The sequence below is a fragment of the Hibiscus syriacus genome, unplaced genomic scaffold (assembly GCF_006381635.1).
Source record: "Hibiscus syriacus cultivar Baekdansim isolate YM2019G1 unplaced genomic scaffold, ASM638163v2 tig00000477_pilon, whole genome shotgun sequence".
In the NCBI taxonomy this organism is placed as follows: Eukaryota; Viridiplantae; Streptophyta; class Magnoliopsida; order Malvales; family Malvaceae; genus Hibiscus; species Hibiscus syriacus.
Genome location: NW_024061790.1, coordinates 2,253,423 through 2,270,240, shown reverse-complemented (window position 1 = coordinate 2,270,240; position 16,818 = coordinate 2,253,423). Strand labels below are relative to the sequence as shown.

At 34.7% G+C, this 16,818-nt stretch overlaps 1 protein-coding gene across 1 annotated transcript; it reads right to left on the bottom strand.

The window, feature by feature from the left end:
- Positions 1 to 16,215: 16,215 nt before the first annotated feature.
- LOC120207461 lies at positions 16,216 to 16,818 on the bottom strand. Its single transcript, XM_039206919.1, has one exon. It carries the CDS (start codon positions 16,816 to 16,818, stop codon positions 16,216 to 16,218), a length of 603 nt encoding a protein of 200 aa, XP_039062850.1.

Below are 16,818 nucleotides of genomic sequence, written 5' to 3'. Positions count from 1 at the left end.
CCTTAGAAATCCGACGATAACAAAATATGTTAATTACTATAAACATTATCAACCATAATAACATAACAAGTAGAGCTTATTTAATGTAATAGGTAGCACATTTTTAAAGCTGAGGAGGCCTTAGAAATCTGACGATAACAAAATAGGTTAATTACTTAATTTTTATCAATATTATCAACATATTAGGTAGCGCCTAAAACATTATCAAAGTTTAAGCGATGAGGCCTTAGAAATCCGACGATAAAAAAATATGTTAATTACTTATTTTTTTATTAATATTATCAACATATCAGGTATGCCTAAAATGTTACTAAAGTTTAAGCCAATGGAGCCTCTGAAATCCAACGACAACAAAATAAATTAATTTCTTATTTTGTTATAAATAAATATTAACATACTAGGTTGTGTCCAAAAATATTATTTTGAATAAAGAAGTAAGTTGTAATATGGAATATTAAAGTTGTATTTAACGATATCGATAGGATTTAATATATTATGTTTATTTGGATGACAATTATTTTTAAAATAAATATCGATACTACTATGATCTGATGGTCGATACTTTAGCAAATATCAATATTTTTAGGGATAGTATGTATACATTATTATTATGAATATATTATTATTAATCTTTAGAGTATCCATACTTTTAGAGTAAATATTCATACTTTCGAATTTTAAAAAAATATTTGAAACGGTTAAGTTGTATATATTTTACCTTTTATATTATTATTAACCTTTAAACAAACCGGTAGCAAGTTTAACGTAATAGGTAGCACTTATTTAACATAATAGGTAGCGCTTATTTTATTTTATCGTTTACAATATTATTAACCTTTAAACAAACTGATAGCTAGTTTAACGTAATAGATATCGCCTATTTTATTTTACCGTTTACATTATTAGTAACCTTTAAACAAACCGGTAGATAGTTTAACGTAATAGGTAGTGCATATTTTATTTTACTGTTTACATTATTAGTAACATTTAAATAAACCGGTAGATATTTTAAAGTAATAGATATTGCCTATTTTATTTTACTGTTTACATTATTAGTAAACTTCAAACAAACCAGTAGGTAGTTTAATATAATATGTAATACCTATTTTATTTTAGCCGATTAAGTTTTAAATATAAGTATCGATATATACAAGATAGGTATGAATACTTTTTTCAGGATAATAGTTGGACATAACTTACTATCGAAACATTATCCATACTTTTTAGAGTAAGTATGTATACATAAGCTATTCAATTTATGTTTCAAAAAAAATTTAATAGTCCTTCATATTTCTCACCTACAACATTAATTTAATAATTTAATTTATATAAAAATTATTTGATTATTTAAATTTTTTTATAAAATATTATTTAAAATTTAAATTTAACAATTTTAACTAAGATAATAATAAATATGTAATATCTATGTTTATTATTTTTTGTTTAATAATAATATATATCATAACATAAAAATAAGTCATTAGACGTTTATAATTACTAAATTAATATATTAAAACTCACTCAAAAGGTAATCTTAAATTAATATTTTTTACAATGAAATAAATATGAATACTTGTATATATGTATTAATACCTATCGATAACTAAAGTTTATCCATTATCAAGTTTTCTAATAAGTCTTCATGTTTCCACCTACAACATTACGAGTCTATCAATATTTTTTATAACGCTTTACTAAATTTGTTAATTATTTTATTAAATTTTCAGTAACACTATTTCTTAACAGTATATTAATATGTATTCCCTTAGACAAAACCTAAAATCCCTAAAAATTCAGTAGTCCACGATTTTCCCTGCAAAGTAGATGAAACTTCGGTCGGCCTTCAGGGAAAAGCAGAAAAATCAATAGGGCCTCAACATCGCATCTCCGTTGCAAACAAGGAGCCTAAGGGGGATCTATCCAACATGGATCTTCTGAAAGCTGCACCATTACCCGACGGGTGGCCTCCTCGATCCAGAAGGTCTGATCATCTCCCGCCGATGAGTCTGTTACAAGTAGCTGAGCGGCGCAGTTACGAGTTCTGGGGACGAACTGGAAAGAGATTGCATGGAAGCATCTTGCCAATCCTTTACTTTCCCATATCATCGCTCCGATCCCCGATCGGTCTTCTTCTATCTCTACCAGTTTTTGAATGACCGTCCTAGAGTCTCCTTCTAGAACCACGTGCGTGAAGCCCAGATCCTTAGCAAACTGGATAGCATGGATGGCGACGACCGCTTCAACAGCAAAAGCCGAGGTAACTCTTCGTATTTTTCGCCTTGCAGCTCCTATTATTTGCCCAAAATTATCTCTAACCACCACTCCTGACCAAGCTTCTCTGTTTTCATGCGAGAAACTAGCATCAAAATTAACTTTAACCACTGGTGCATATGGGGATTCCACCGGACATTCACGGGACGTGGAGTGAATTGCACACAAGAATGCACAGTATCGTACTCCTTACAATGAGCCAGAATGAAAGCATGAAGTTCCTCACTCGAAGTAGTCTTTCCTTCATGGTAAACTTTATTACGGGCGAACCAGATTGCCCACATTGTAACTAGGATTTCCCCATGTTTATTTGTTGTAACATTATCAAAGATCTAACTCATCCATTCTTTAATTGTCCACTGCGAGCTCCAGGGAGGGCAACTAATGCCAATGCCCCCCACTGCCGCAACCAATGGACACTTACATAGCACATGTTCAGCAGATTCCACCATGGATGGCCACCTTGGGCAAAAAGGGGTATTGACAATCCTTTTCTGATAAAGATTAGACATAGTATGGACTAAATTATGGGCGAATTTCCAGGCTTGCAATTTTATTTTTTGTTGACAGTTACTGGCCCAAATATGCTTGATACTTGTAAATGTTGCATAGGGATTGTATTCCTTCTCTTTATCAAGGGATAACCACTTCGAATCATATACAGACCCGATTTTCCCCACTCCAGACCATACAATCCTCCATCCTATTTGATGCAAGTGGAATCTCTATAATCTTCTCTACGTCCTCTTTAGTAAATATGTCTCGAATCAACTCTATATTCCAATCATTTGAATTTTCCATGACAAGTTCAGAGACCCTCTTGACCATATTCGACCGTGCAGAAGCAACTAACCTCGGAGGAAATATCGACAGCCAGAAGTTGTTCCAGACGGAAATAGATGTACCCGTCCCTATTCTCCATTGCAAACCTTTTTCAAGTAAACCTCATGCACTCCAGATGCTCTTTCATACATAAGAGGGTTGGGAATCGAGTCTCACTTGCATGAAATCTATGGCTGGGTAGTACTTGGTACGCATAAGCCTACTGGCGAGAGAAGCAGGGGACGTGATTAATCTCCAGCCTGGTTTAACTAGCAAGGCTATATTGAATTTTGCAAAGTCTCTAAACCCCAAACCTCCATCCTCTTTCAAATCACATAGGACATTCCAAGAGCACCAATGGATGCCTCTCTTTTTCGTAGATTTTCCCCACTGGAAGCGAGCCATAATTCTTTCTAGCTCTACACATAGGCTCTTTGGGAGTAAAAAATAGTTCACTGCATAAAGTGGCAAAGCTTGTAATACAGATTTAATGAAAACCTTATTTCCCCCTTGGGAGAGGAATCAAATGCTCCAAGAATTAATTCTAGTTGAGAAATGTTCCTTGAAGTGTATAAAGGCCTCCTTTTTCATTCTTCCCACAATGGTAGGTAGACCTAAATACTTCTCCAGATTCGTAGTGCTCCTAATCTCTAATATACGACAAACATCAGATCTATTATGCTCAATAACATTGGAGCATACCTATTGATCTTCACCCCTAGCAAGCGACCATCACTTGCCTAACTTCGAAAAAGGGATGAAAAACTCTTGCTACAGATTAAGAATTGTCGTGGCCGTCTTTCGGGTGGGCCTGGAATTGAGCTTCAACTTAGAAAAATAGATTGGAGTCGCCACCGATATTTTATTTAAAAAAAATGGGTCGATCGAATACTTTATTTCTTACCTGATCTGCGTCTTACCAAAGATGTGCCGGATTCATGAGTCGGTTACAGTCAAGGAATGATTAACACTATTGAACTGCCTTTTCGGTACTACGTAATTTCCAGTTGTCTTCAATTAAGAAAACTGTAGTTTAAATTAAAAGGTAAAAATAACGATCCAAAATTACTTACCTCCGAAAGATTTAAAAAGTGTACCCTTTAAAAGTCGAGAAAGTGTTAGGAAAAAAAGTAAAGAAAAACAAATAAGATAAAGAGAATAAAATAAAAAATAAAGTAAATAAAACAAGATAAAGAAAATAAAAAAATAGAGAAAATATAAAAAGTAAATAAAAATATAAATATAAAGAAAATAAAAAATAAAGATAAAGACAAAAAATGGATAAATAAATAAATAACTATGAATAAACAAAACAAAAATAAAGAAAAAAAATAAAATAAAATGAAGATAAGAAAAATAAATAAATAAAATATGTAAGATAAGAAAAAAATAATAGTAAAGAAAAGAGATATATACACATTAATAAGACAAATAAAATATAAATATATATAATAAACATTAAAAAATTTACCTCCCATCACTTCACTAAAAGTGAGGGGGAAATTGTGGTGAATGAGGATAAAGGTAGGGTCAGGTAGATGTGTAGGTAATATATATGTATAATAATAATAAATTATATATATAATAATAATAATAAAGACAAAAGAGTAAAAAAGAAAATAAAAATAATATAATATAATAGTAATAAATGAAAAAAATTAAAAAATAATAATAAAAATATAGAAAATAAATAGAATATATATATATATATATATATATAATTATAAAATATAGTACTTAAATAAAAAACCAAATAAAAATAATTAAAATATATATAAATATTAGGTGTATAAATAAGATATTAATATATATATATATATATATCAAAATAAATAATATAAAATAATAATACAATGATTAAATTGAAAAGGAAAAAAAGTCAGGGGTGAATTTAAAAGGAATTCAGGACTTTAAAATGATTTTTGGGAGCCAAATTAAAGCATTAAAAAATATGGGGGACCAAATGGGGATTATCCCCTAAATTCTTGAAAACATGCGGATCACCCTAGCATTAGGTCGGGTCGTGGGTCGTCTTACGGGTAGTATAAATGTTAAAACCCAAACAATTTTTTTTCATTTACAAACCAAATCAAAGCCTCTCATCCCTTGTTTTCTCTCCATGTTCTTGAGTGTTCTTCACTCTGATGAACAAATGCCCCATTTTCCAGAAAACATCCACCGCGCCGGTCATCGGCGGCAAAATTAAAAAAGCTTCCATTTTTTCAAGATCCTTGCACCCTCGTTTCGAAAATTAACATATTTTTCCAAAACTCACCTCGTAGAGGTGTATATCTAGAAAAGAATATCCGAACACCCCCCATTTCGATCATCGGTGTAACCCACTTTTGGGTTATTTGGGGTCAAAAACAAAACGAGAATCGAAAAGCATGCAACAATAACAACCGAATAATGGTAAAAGGCAATACCTTTCTCTTTATTTCTCGTTCGAAAGCTTTACAAAGGCTCGTATTTCCTCGTCTATTTCGTAGTATTTTTGTGCCTAATATCGTATGTAATCGTGATCTCTTGTGTTTCAAATACATGGGTATTTATAAGTACAAAAGAAACCTATTTTTAGAGTTTGATTCCAAGTAAAACTCGATTGTTTGATGTTGATGAGTCCATGACTCTGATTTGTTATTTTATGGGTTGTTACCGAGGAAACCGACGTTGGTTGCGGGTTATTGGAGAAGCAGCGTTGAATAGGCTGGGGGGCTGATATGGCACTTGAGGGTAAACAGGGGTTCTGGAAACCCTAGCTTCAATGGGTCCTGAACCGGTTCGGGTGCTCCAGCGGGTCGTGGGTTCCAGGCCATCAACGGGTTGAACTACTGCTTTGGGATTATGCTAGGTGGTGCTGGGCCAACTAGGTTTCGGGTCTTGTACTGTTGTTGAATCTATAAAAGAAGAAAGAAATGAAATAAATATGATGTATATGTATCATACAATAATAAAATAATAAAAGAGTAACATATAGTCGGACGAAAATTAATGTCCACAGCTGCCCCTCTTTGCCCATAGTCGTGTAACGGGGATAGGGCAAAGATTACAAGACACAATTTTCGTCTATGAGTGTATCACTTAGTTCAACATCCTTCATCTTATCAAATGTCCTCTGTCGTGGAGTCGAGTCAGTCTTGAAATGATGAAATTGGAACCGTAGTTCAAAAATTGAATTGGAATGTGGTTTCTCGTTGCTAAATTGTACTCAACTTCGGTATTCTTCTCGATTTAAAGACCTTGGTTTAAAATATTTGATTGGAAAATAGTTCATTGACTCCACCAAGTGGTTGATAGGCCCTCGAGCTGAATGAAATCAAACTAGAAAAGGTCTTCATTGATAGATGGATTTTCTCGACTTAAGCTGTACTACTGAAAAACCATTTTTTTCACTATGACACGGCTAACCCATGTCTTTTTCTCGACTTGAAAACCTCAGCTGCCACCGGAAAGTAGTGTGATTGATGTGTCATCGAGTTGAATGGAATCGAACTCGACAATTTTGTTGACAGATAACCCTTCTTGCCTTGAGTTATACTATAAAATGACGTGCCTTTGAGCTGAGTGTAATCGAACTCGAAGGTCTTGGTTGACAGATAGCCCTTCTCGCCTGGAGCTATGATGGAAATGATGTGCCTTGAAGCTAAGTTTAATCGAACTCGAAGGTCTTTTGTTGGCAGATAACCCTTTTAGCCTTCAGTTATGCTGCAAATGTTATGCCTTTGAGCTGAGTGTAATCAAACTCGAAGGTCTTTTGTTGGCAGATAACCCTTTTAGCCTTGAGTTATACTGTAAATGATATGCCTCAGAGTTGAGCATAGTCGAACTCGAAGGTCTTTTGTTGGCAAATAACCCTTCTCGTCTTGAGTTATGCTGCAAATGTTGTGCCTTTGAGCTGAGTGTAATCGAACTCGAAGGTCTTTTGTTGGCAGATAACCCTTATAGCCTTGAGTTATGCTGCAAATGATGTGCCTTGGAGCTGAGCGTAGTCAAACTCGAAGGTCTTTTGTTGGCAAATAGCCCTTCTTGCCTTGAGATATGTTACAAATGATGTGCCTTGGAGCTGAGCGTAGTCGAACTCGAATGTCTTTTATTGGAAAATAGCCCTTCTTGCCTTGAGCTATATTGCAAATGATGTACCTTGGAGCTGAGCGTAGTCAAACTCGAAGGTCTTTTGTTGGTAGATAACCCTTCTAGCCTTGAGTTATACTGCAAATGATATGCCTTGGAGTTAAGCGTAGTCGAAATCGAAGGTATTTTTTTGGAAAATAACCTTTCTTGCCTTGAGCTATGTTGCAAATGATGTGCCTTAGAGCTGAGCGTAGTCGAACTCGAAGGTCTTTTGTTGGTAGATAACCCTTCTAGCCTTGAGTTATGCTACCAATAGTTTCTTTAAAAAATGGCTTCCCTTCACGGGTCTAAGCCGGTCATAATTCTTCAGGTGGTTCCTTTGAGCGGGTCTGAACCAAGTAATATGATTTTTAGATGACTCCCATTCACGGGAAAGCTCACTGATAAATTCTGTCAGCCGGATATCTTCCGTCTTTGAATTGAAATCTGGCTTGAAAATGTTAACTAGAAATATCCTCATCATTATTGAGTTAAGCTGAACTGGATTCGTTCTGAATTGGCTATCGAACCCATCTGAAATTGATTATGAGATCTGTAGATATGTCAAGTCAGTTGAGGTGTAGCTTTTCACTGTTGAGTTAAACAACCACCATCATTCTTTAAAGGTACTTTTGAATAGAGTATCCTTCATCCTGAAGTCAAAGCTTGACTCTAAAAGTTGCAAAACATTATGTATGTGAAAAATGATAAATGTGATGGTCTTTAGTATGTCTAAGATGCATGCAATATGAATTAGTCTTGGATGGAGTCTCATTTTTTGTCTGCTGGTCTTGTACTCGGAACCGACCATGCCCCACTTTCTTCTCGGGTTGCAGCTTTTCATATTTGAGTATGTCCTGTTTGAAAATGTTTTTCCTTTCTTTTAATTTAGGAGGTAAAGAATGATATGAGGAAATAAGAATTTTGTAAAACATTGCCCCTTAATTCAGGCTCACAATTGAATCAAATCATAAACATGAGTTCAAAGTATATCAAAGGAATCAATAGCTCTTTTAATGCTTTCAGAGTTATAGCTCTTTGAAAAATGTTCAAATGGATGAGTTGGCTTTAGGTTGACCTCCTATTTTCTAAGGTTTCAGCTATAAAAAAATGTCATTTTTTCGGTCGTTGTAACATGTGTTTTTCTTGGCTTGGCATTTTAATCGGATGTGGACAAAATGACGCAACTAGCATGATCAATTACTAGACCTTCTATTTTAGTTCTTTGAAACCTTCCATTTGTTCAAGCTTCGTAGGCTCCTCTAACAAAGGTAATGTAGAAATATCGGTCTAAAAATGAAATTCTTGAGTGCTCGTGTGAAATTGACTATAACAGGTGTTCCTTAACTCCCTTAGTCCATCTTTACCGTAACTCCTTATTTAATATGCCATTGTCTGGCTAGCTGGATCCATAAAGCAGGGCGTTTAACCAATTGCTCTAGAGAGACAACTCAATTGTATTATAATCACCTTTATCAGGCTAGCTGAATATTATCCATAAAGTCGGGGAGTTTAACCAATTGCTCTAGAGGGACAACTCAAGCTTTATTTTATATTATAATCGCCTTTATCAGGCTAGCTGAATCTTATCCATAAAGACGAGGCGTTTAACCAATTACTTTAGAGGGACAACTCAAGCTTTATTGTATATATATAATATTATAATATGGGTATACTGATCCAATTTCTTAATTTTGTCAAGAAGAATCTATAGTCTAGGTGTTTTTAAAAGTCAAGGAATCTCATCTTTAGAGTTCAATTTCCAAGCGACTGACCTAAACTAGATTCACCTACTCGATTATCCCATCCGTAAAGATCATGATCATCACTGAACGTCTTAAACAAAAATATAGTAATTGTCATATGCAAAAGATGTCTAATGTTGTCCGCACCTATACACATCTAAATACGAAGCCTCTTGTTTATACCCTTATGAGAGGAGAATGCTATATCGGTTCTTGTAAGAGAAGAGTACGGTGTTTGAGCGTATCTTCTGGGTAAGGGTCAAACCACTTTTAAATCATGTCATTTTCAAAAATCTGTGACTCTCAATTATTTATAGATTTTTTAATTCAGTTGATATTAAAATAACTTCAAGTCGTAAATTTGATTCAATGCTCAGCATAAATTCATTGAAATATCCTCATAAAAAGAAATATGTTAAAGTTCAAAAGCAGTTTTCAAAAAGAAATATGAGAAAGTTAAAAAAAAACAAGTCCAAACAAGATGTTGCAAAATGGAATAAAGTCTCATTAGGATGCCCCACTATTTTCATAATGTTGAGGATTAGGGCATTCATCTGCACTTGCTCCCAATTTTTCAACCGGTTCACTTGCCGGGGCTCCTTTTGATGTACTCTCAGATACACAAATTTCTACTTTGGGAGTGTCCTTGCTTTCATCGTAAAATTCCCGCTATTTTCTGTTTGAACGAGTGTTATGTGGATGAGGTGTGTCCAACTCTTGTTAGTTAATGTGAATGAAATAAATAAAAAAGTGAAATATGTAAGAATGCATGATGCATGAAATGTTTGAGGCATTGATCGAAAAAACACGTTTGTTATTTTAAATAATTCTTATTGAGACAAAAGTGTTATTTCTTAAGAGACAAAAAACATTTGAAAGGTACATTCTTCTAGACCCCAAACTATTTCTGACAGGTTGATTCATCTTCCGCCTTCTTCTGTCACCGGTTGAATACCCTGTCGAACCTTTCCGGCCTCTTTTGGCTAAACTATGCAAGTGACGAGCTGCTTGCCAAAAAAATGTCTCGAAGGACTGCATCTCCGACTTTCACACTCTGCTCAGCCTATTCCTAATGAAAGCGTTATTGGAGCCCTCCATCAATAGGAATTATTCGACGTTTATCTTCTTGTTTCTTGAATTCTTCAACAATGATCTCCAACTTAGCTAGAGTTTCGTCATCTTGTTCTTGTTATCTTTGAAGGGACTCTCTAGGTCAATAACCTTTTCCTCGTCTTGTCCCTGTAAATTTTCCCAACTCAAAAAGTTAACTTTTGGTGTGCTCGATGTAAATCCCGGACCATTCTGAACCGAACTTTTGTGTTTTTCACCTATTGTATTATAACCCCTTTGTCCATTAATACAAATTATTTACGTTTAACGAACACGACGTTTTTGGTGGATCAACACCTCTTTTTGAATGATGCAAATGATGAAAATAAAATGAAAGAAAATAAAAAAAATAAAAAGAGTTAGTGAGGTAAAGATAATAATCAAAACAATCATGAAAATAAAGGTCATACCCCACATGATATCTACCACACATGCTTATGATTCCTACCCGGACATGATCTCTATCCCACATGTAAATTTTGAACCAATCCTAACCGCATAAATTTATAGTTCACATGCTTTGAACAAAAAATAAAGCAGGAAATAATCTCAAAGCAACCTAGGGTTTGAAATAAGGTTTTGGGGGTGGGCTCTAATTCCCTGTAGTCTCCCAGTTTAGGTTCTAAAAGAGGTACCCGAGTTCTCCTTGCTGGTGCCCCTTGGGCTTGCCAAACCCTTAATCCTAAGTCCATTACAAGCTTACGTGGACTAAGTTAAACCCGAGAGCATACATTCCCTTATGCCCATACGGAGAATAAATTCACACGAAAGCATAAGGTATATGAATCCCGAAGGTTACTTGCTAGGCCCATACGAAGAATAAATTCTCACGAGAGCGTTGCTTTCACCCCCACTTAAAAAACGGGTTTGGAGCTCGGGTTTAGAGCTTGAGAATGAAAATTTTAAAAATATGAAATCATTGAGAAAACGTCAGTATAACTATTTACTTGAAAAATAATTAAAGGTAAATAATTAGAATCGAATAAATAAATTAAAATTTAAACTTATAATTTTTCGCTCAAAAAGACAACCGGAAATTAATTTCGGCCTGACTCACTTACTTATCCCCAGCAGAGTCGCCAAGCTATAGCAGCCGTCTTTCGGGTGGACCCGAAATTAGGCTTTGACTTAGGAAAATGGATTGGAGTCGCCACCGATCTTTTATTTTAAAAAAATGGGTCAATCGAATACCTTATTTCTTACTTGATCTGCGTCTTACCAAAGATGTGTTGGTTTCAGGAGTCGGTTAAAGTCAAGGAAGGATTAACACCCTTGAACTACCCTTTCGGTACTACGTAATTTCCAGTTGTCTTCAATTAAGAAAATTTTAGTTTAAATTAAAAGGTAAAAATAACGATCCAAAATTACTTACCTCTGAATGATTTGAAAAGTGTACCCTTTAAAAGTCGAGAATGTGTTAGAAAAAAAGGTAAAGAAAAACAAATAAGACAAAAAGAATAAAATAAAAAATGAAGTAAATAAAACAAGATAAAGAAAATAAAAAAATAGAGAAAAGATAAAAAGTAAATAAAAAATATAAATATAAAGAAATTAAAAAAATAAAGATAAAGACAAAAAATGGATAAATAAATAAATAAATATGAATAAACGAAACGAAAATAAAGAAAAAAAGTAAAATAATAAATTAAAATGAAGAGAAGAGAAGAAAAATAAATAAATAAATAAAATAAGTAAGATAAGGAAAAAGTAATAGTAAAGAAAAGAGATATATACACATTAATAAGACAAATAAAATATAAATATATATAATAAACATTAAAAATTTTATCCCCATCACTTCATCGAAAGTGGGGGAAATTATGGTGATTAAAGACAAAGGTAGGGCCAAGTAGGTGTGTAGGTAATACATATGTATAATAATAATAAATTATAATAATAATAATAATAATAATAATAATAAAGACAAAAGAGTAAAATAAAATAAAATTAATATAGTACAATAGTAATAAATGAAAAAACCCCGAAAATAATAAAAACAATATAGAAAATAAATAAATAAATATATATATATATATAATATATAAAATTATAAAATATAGTACTTAAATAAAAAAACCAAATAAAAATAATTAAAATATATATAAATATTAGGTGTATAAATAAGATATTAAAAAAATATGTGTATATATATATAACAAAATAAATAATATAAAATAATAAAAATAATAATACAAGGATTAAATTGAAAAGGAAAAAAAGTTAGAGGTGAATTTAAAAGGAATTCGGGACTTTAAAATGATTTTTGGGAGCCAAATTAAAGCATTAAAAAATATGGGGACCAAATGGGGATTATCCCCTTAATTCTTGAAAACACACGGACCACCCTAACATTGGTTCGGGTCGTGGGTCGACTTACGGTTAGTATAAATGATAAAACCCAAACAATTGTTTTCATTTTTCATTTACAAACCGAATCAAAGCCTCTCGTCCCTTGATTTCTCTTCATGTTCTTGAGTGTTCTTCACTCTGATGAACAAACACCCAATTTACCAGAAAATGACAACCGCGCCGCCGGTCATCGACAGTAAAATTAAAAAAAAATCTATTTTTTTAAAGATCCTTGCACCCTCGTTCCGAAAATTAACATATTTTTCCAAAATTCGCCTCGTGGGGGTGTAGATCTAGAAAAGAAGATCCGAACACCCCCCTTCGGGTTATCGACGCAACCCACTTTTGGGTTATTCGAGGTCAAAAGCAAAACGAGAATCGAAAAGCATGCAACAATAACAACCGAATAATGGTAAAAGGAAATACCTTTTTCTTTATTTCTCGTTCGAAAACTTTACAAAGGCTCGTATTTTCTCGTCTATTTCGTAGTATTTTTGTGCCTAATATCGTATGTAATCATGATCTCTTGTGTTTCAAATACATGGGTATTTATAAGTATAAAAGAAACATATTTTTAGAGTTTGATTCCGAGTAAAACTCGGTTGTTTGATGTTGATGAGTCTACGACTCTGATTTGTTATTTTATGGGTTGTTGCCGAGGAAACCGCATTGGTTGCGGGCTGTTGGAGAAGCGGCGTTGAAGAGGCTGGAGTGCTGACAGGAGTTTTGGAAACCGTAGCTTCAATGGGTCCCGAATCGGTTCGGGTGCTCCAGCGGGTCGCGGGTTCCAGGCCATTAACGGGTTGGACCACTGCTTTCGGTTTCTGTTGGGTGGTGCTGGGCCAACTAGGTTTCGGGCCTTGCAGCATTGTTGAATCTGTAAAAGAAGAAAGAAATGAAATAAATATGATGTATTTGTATCATACAATAATAAAATAATAAAAGAATAACATATAGTCGGACGTAAAATTATTGTCCACAAGAATAAATAAGGACTAAGTGGGTCCCCTTGTTTGAGGCCTCGCTGAGGGGTAAATACTTTTTCCGCAACACCGTTGGTTACAACCGAATAGGACACCGAGCAAACGCATCTTCGGACTAGTGTAATCCAGTCAGCCACATACACCATGCGTGTCATAATGTCCCACAAAAAATTCCATTCCACTCTATCATATGCCTTGCTAATACCCAACTTCGGAGCGAAATATCCCATCATTATTGAGCGCTTATGAACAAAAGAATAAAGAAGTTCATAAGCCGAAATCATATTGTGTATGATCTGTCTACCTAGAACAAACACATTTTGTGCTTCATCAATGCAGAAATTTAACTACCCTTGCATCCGTATCACTACCATTTTGGAAACAATTTTAAACATGACATTACAAAGGCTAATGGGACGATATTGTGATAATTCCATAGAAGACTTTATCTTTGGAATTAATACAATGTGTTAAGTTTACCAAAGTCATGTCATGTTGGTATTTAATCGACTCAAGGCAAAAACGTGCCACCTCTTCCTCGACTATATGCCAAAAACGTTGATAGAAAACTGCCCCAAGTCCATCATCACCTGAGGCTTTCAAGGGGCTCATACTTCAAATAATCGCAATGACATCTTCGTGCGTAAATTCTTGTAGCAGTCGACTATTCATATCGACTGAGATAGCTGGAAAGATACCCCCTGAATTCGGGGGGTCCACATCGCCCCCATTTGAAGAAAATAAATTCATGAAGTAACTGCGAGCCACTGCCTCAATCTCTCTCTTAGACTCCAGTCGTGCACCCGAATCTGTCTCAATGGACGAAATTCAATTTATGCTCTTCCTCTGTGATGCAAAGTTATAAAAGAAAAGTTACTATCTCCATTTTTCAGCCAATTCACTCTCGCCCTTTGTTCCTAATATTAGAGGTGTTCATTTTTCGGTTTTAATCGAATTAACCGACCGAACTGAATTAGTTCGGTTAATTCGGTCGGCCACCGAATTAATTCGGTCGGGAACGATTAATAAATTTTTTAGAATTCGGTTAACGGTTAATTCAATTCGAAATCGGTTAATTAACTGAATTAACCGAAATTAAATTTTAAATTTTAAATATATTATATATAACATATGGGCTCAGCCCAAACCATTTAAACTCAATTAATAATTTAATATACAATAACTTTTAAACCTAAATCAATATTTATTAATTAAAAAATCCATATAAAATTTTTATTTTGTAAATTGTTTTTTTAATTAAAAATATTCAATTTTTTATATAAATTAGAAAATTTTAAAAAATTTCGGTTAATACGAAAATTAACTTAAATTTATTCGATTTGATTAATATTTTCAAAAAAAAATTCGGTTCGATTAACAGTTAAAGAAAAAAATTTGATTAATTCGATTAATGATAATTCGGTTCGGTTGACCATCGTTTTAACCGAATTAACACCCCTACCCAATATAGTTCTGATTTGTCTATTTCCAGGTTTAGATGCAGTTTTGTGTCAATCAGCTCTCATAGAACATTTGATGTAGGATATAATTCTTCTAGGTCCCTCAATAGCTTTTGTAACTCGTCGATTGTGATTCGTCGTTCACGACACAACTTCCGAAACCAATGATCAAGGCTCTCCCTAACACAATCCAAACGGTCCAAAAGAAAACCCGAATGAGAGTCCTAAAGTCGTCAAACCTCATGTTCGCAAGAGTCTTCTAACAGACATGGGGATTCAAACTTAAATTGCCAATGTCGTCTATCGTTTGCCCTAGGACTAATACTCAACAATAGCGGATAGTGATATGAAATCCACTGAACTAAGTGAGTCAACAAATAATTGGTCTACCTGTTAAACCAGATGGAATTTGCGACGCCTCTGTCTCACCTCTCTCGAATATTTGTTTCGGCCTATATTTCTATCTACCAGGTAAACCATGGCCCGTTATATCCTAAATCCTCAAGCCCACATTCTCGCAACACATTTTGAAACGCCTCTATTTGTCTTCCATTACGCACTTGACTACCTTGTTTCTCAGCAGAGTACATAATCTTATTAAAGTCCCTAATAACTAAACACGAAATATTAGACTTATCATCTATCTGACGTAAAAGATCCCACGACTCTCTCATTCTGTGTTCTTCAAACGCCCCATGAAAACCCGTTCATCTCGATTGTTCTCCTTCCCATGTGATGATAATAGCAATGTGCATAAACGAGAATGATTTTAGTAATACTTCACAATCACCCCGCTATGCCAAGCATAAACCACCGCTACTTTCTATCGAACTAACATCAATTTCATTCATAAAATCATGTGATCTTCTAACCTTCTCCATACAATGACTCAGTAGTTTTGTCTCAATTAAGAAAACCACAGAAGGGTTAGCGACCTTCAGCACATGCCGAAGACGCTTCATTGCCCGAGGCTGCCCCAAGCTTCGGACGTTCCAGCTTAAGAGTTTCATTGAGATCAACTGGCCTACTAACACCGGCCTGCCGCTGGTAAATGTTACTCCCCTTTAGATTGTGAGAATGTAGAAATAACACCAGACTGTGGGGAATGCCTCTGGCGTTTTGAGCTGTCCACTTTGTCAATAGGATTTTCCTCATCCGCCATTGTTATTGTTACATCTGTAGATGACTGAAGAGCCAACCTTCGACTTGTCTCTAGAACTGACATATTTCTGGCTCCATAATCTTTGTTTGCGGCCGACAGAACCAGGGGGATCCCCTCCCACTCTCTTTTAAAGCTCTCAAGAGTATTACTAGTACCAGTTTGTGCAAATGGTTGTCTCATCTTTCCTTCATCTTCTCCTTCCCTTAGCCAGGGCTATATAATTGTCCTCTTTGTCTCGGAGGGGCATGCAACGAATTATCCCATTGAAAAACGAAATCCTGCTTCTCATAAAGAATACGAATGGGGCAGAAACCTTCCCCGTGGCCTGACTTTTCGCATATGAAGCAAAATAAGCGTAGTTTTTCGTATTGAAAAGCAGCATAAACATGGTTCCTATTCGGTAGTGCGAGCTTTTTGTTTCTTTTAAGAGGTTGCCGAACATCAATTCTCACCCGCGAATGAATACAACCTTTATAACCTAGAGAAACATCAGAGGCATCATACTCCAAAAACTCACTGATAAAGTTACCGAACAGCTTAGCCATCCTTTCCGAAACAAACCCTTCCGGAAGATCAACAATTCTCACCCAGAAATCAACAATATTTAACGACACTAGCATCAGATCTTCTTTCTCCTGTAGCATGTGTAGGACCAGTAGGTGGGTATTAAAATACCAAGGACCCTCCTTATCAATTCTGTTAACGTCAACTACATGATATAAGCGAAAAAGATATCGCCCCTTCCCCAGTTCAGAGATAGCTATCCCTCCAATGGGGTGCCAAACATTTGCCAACGTGGTACGCAT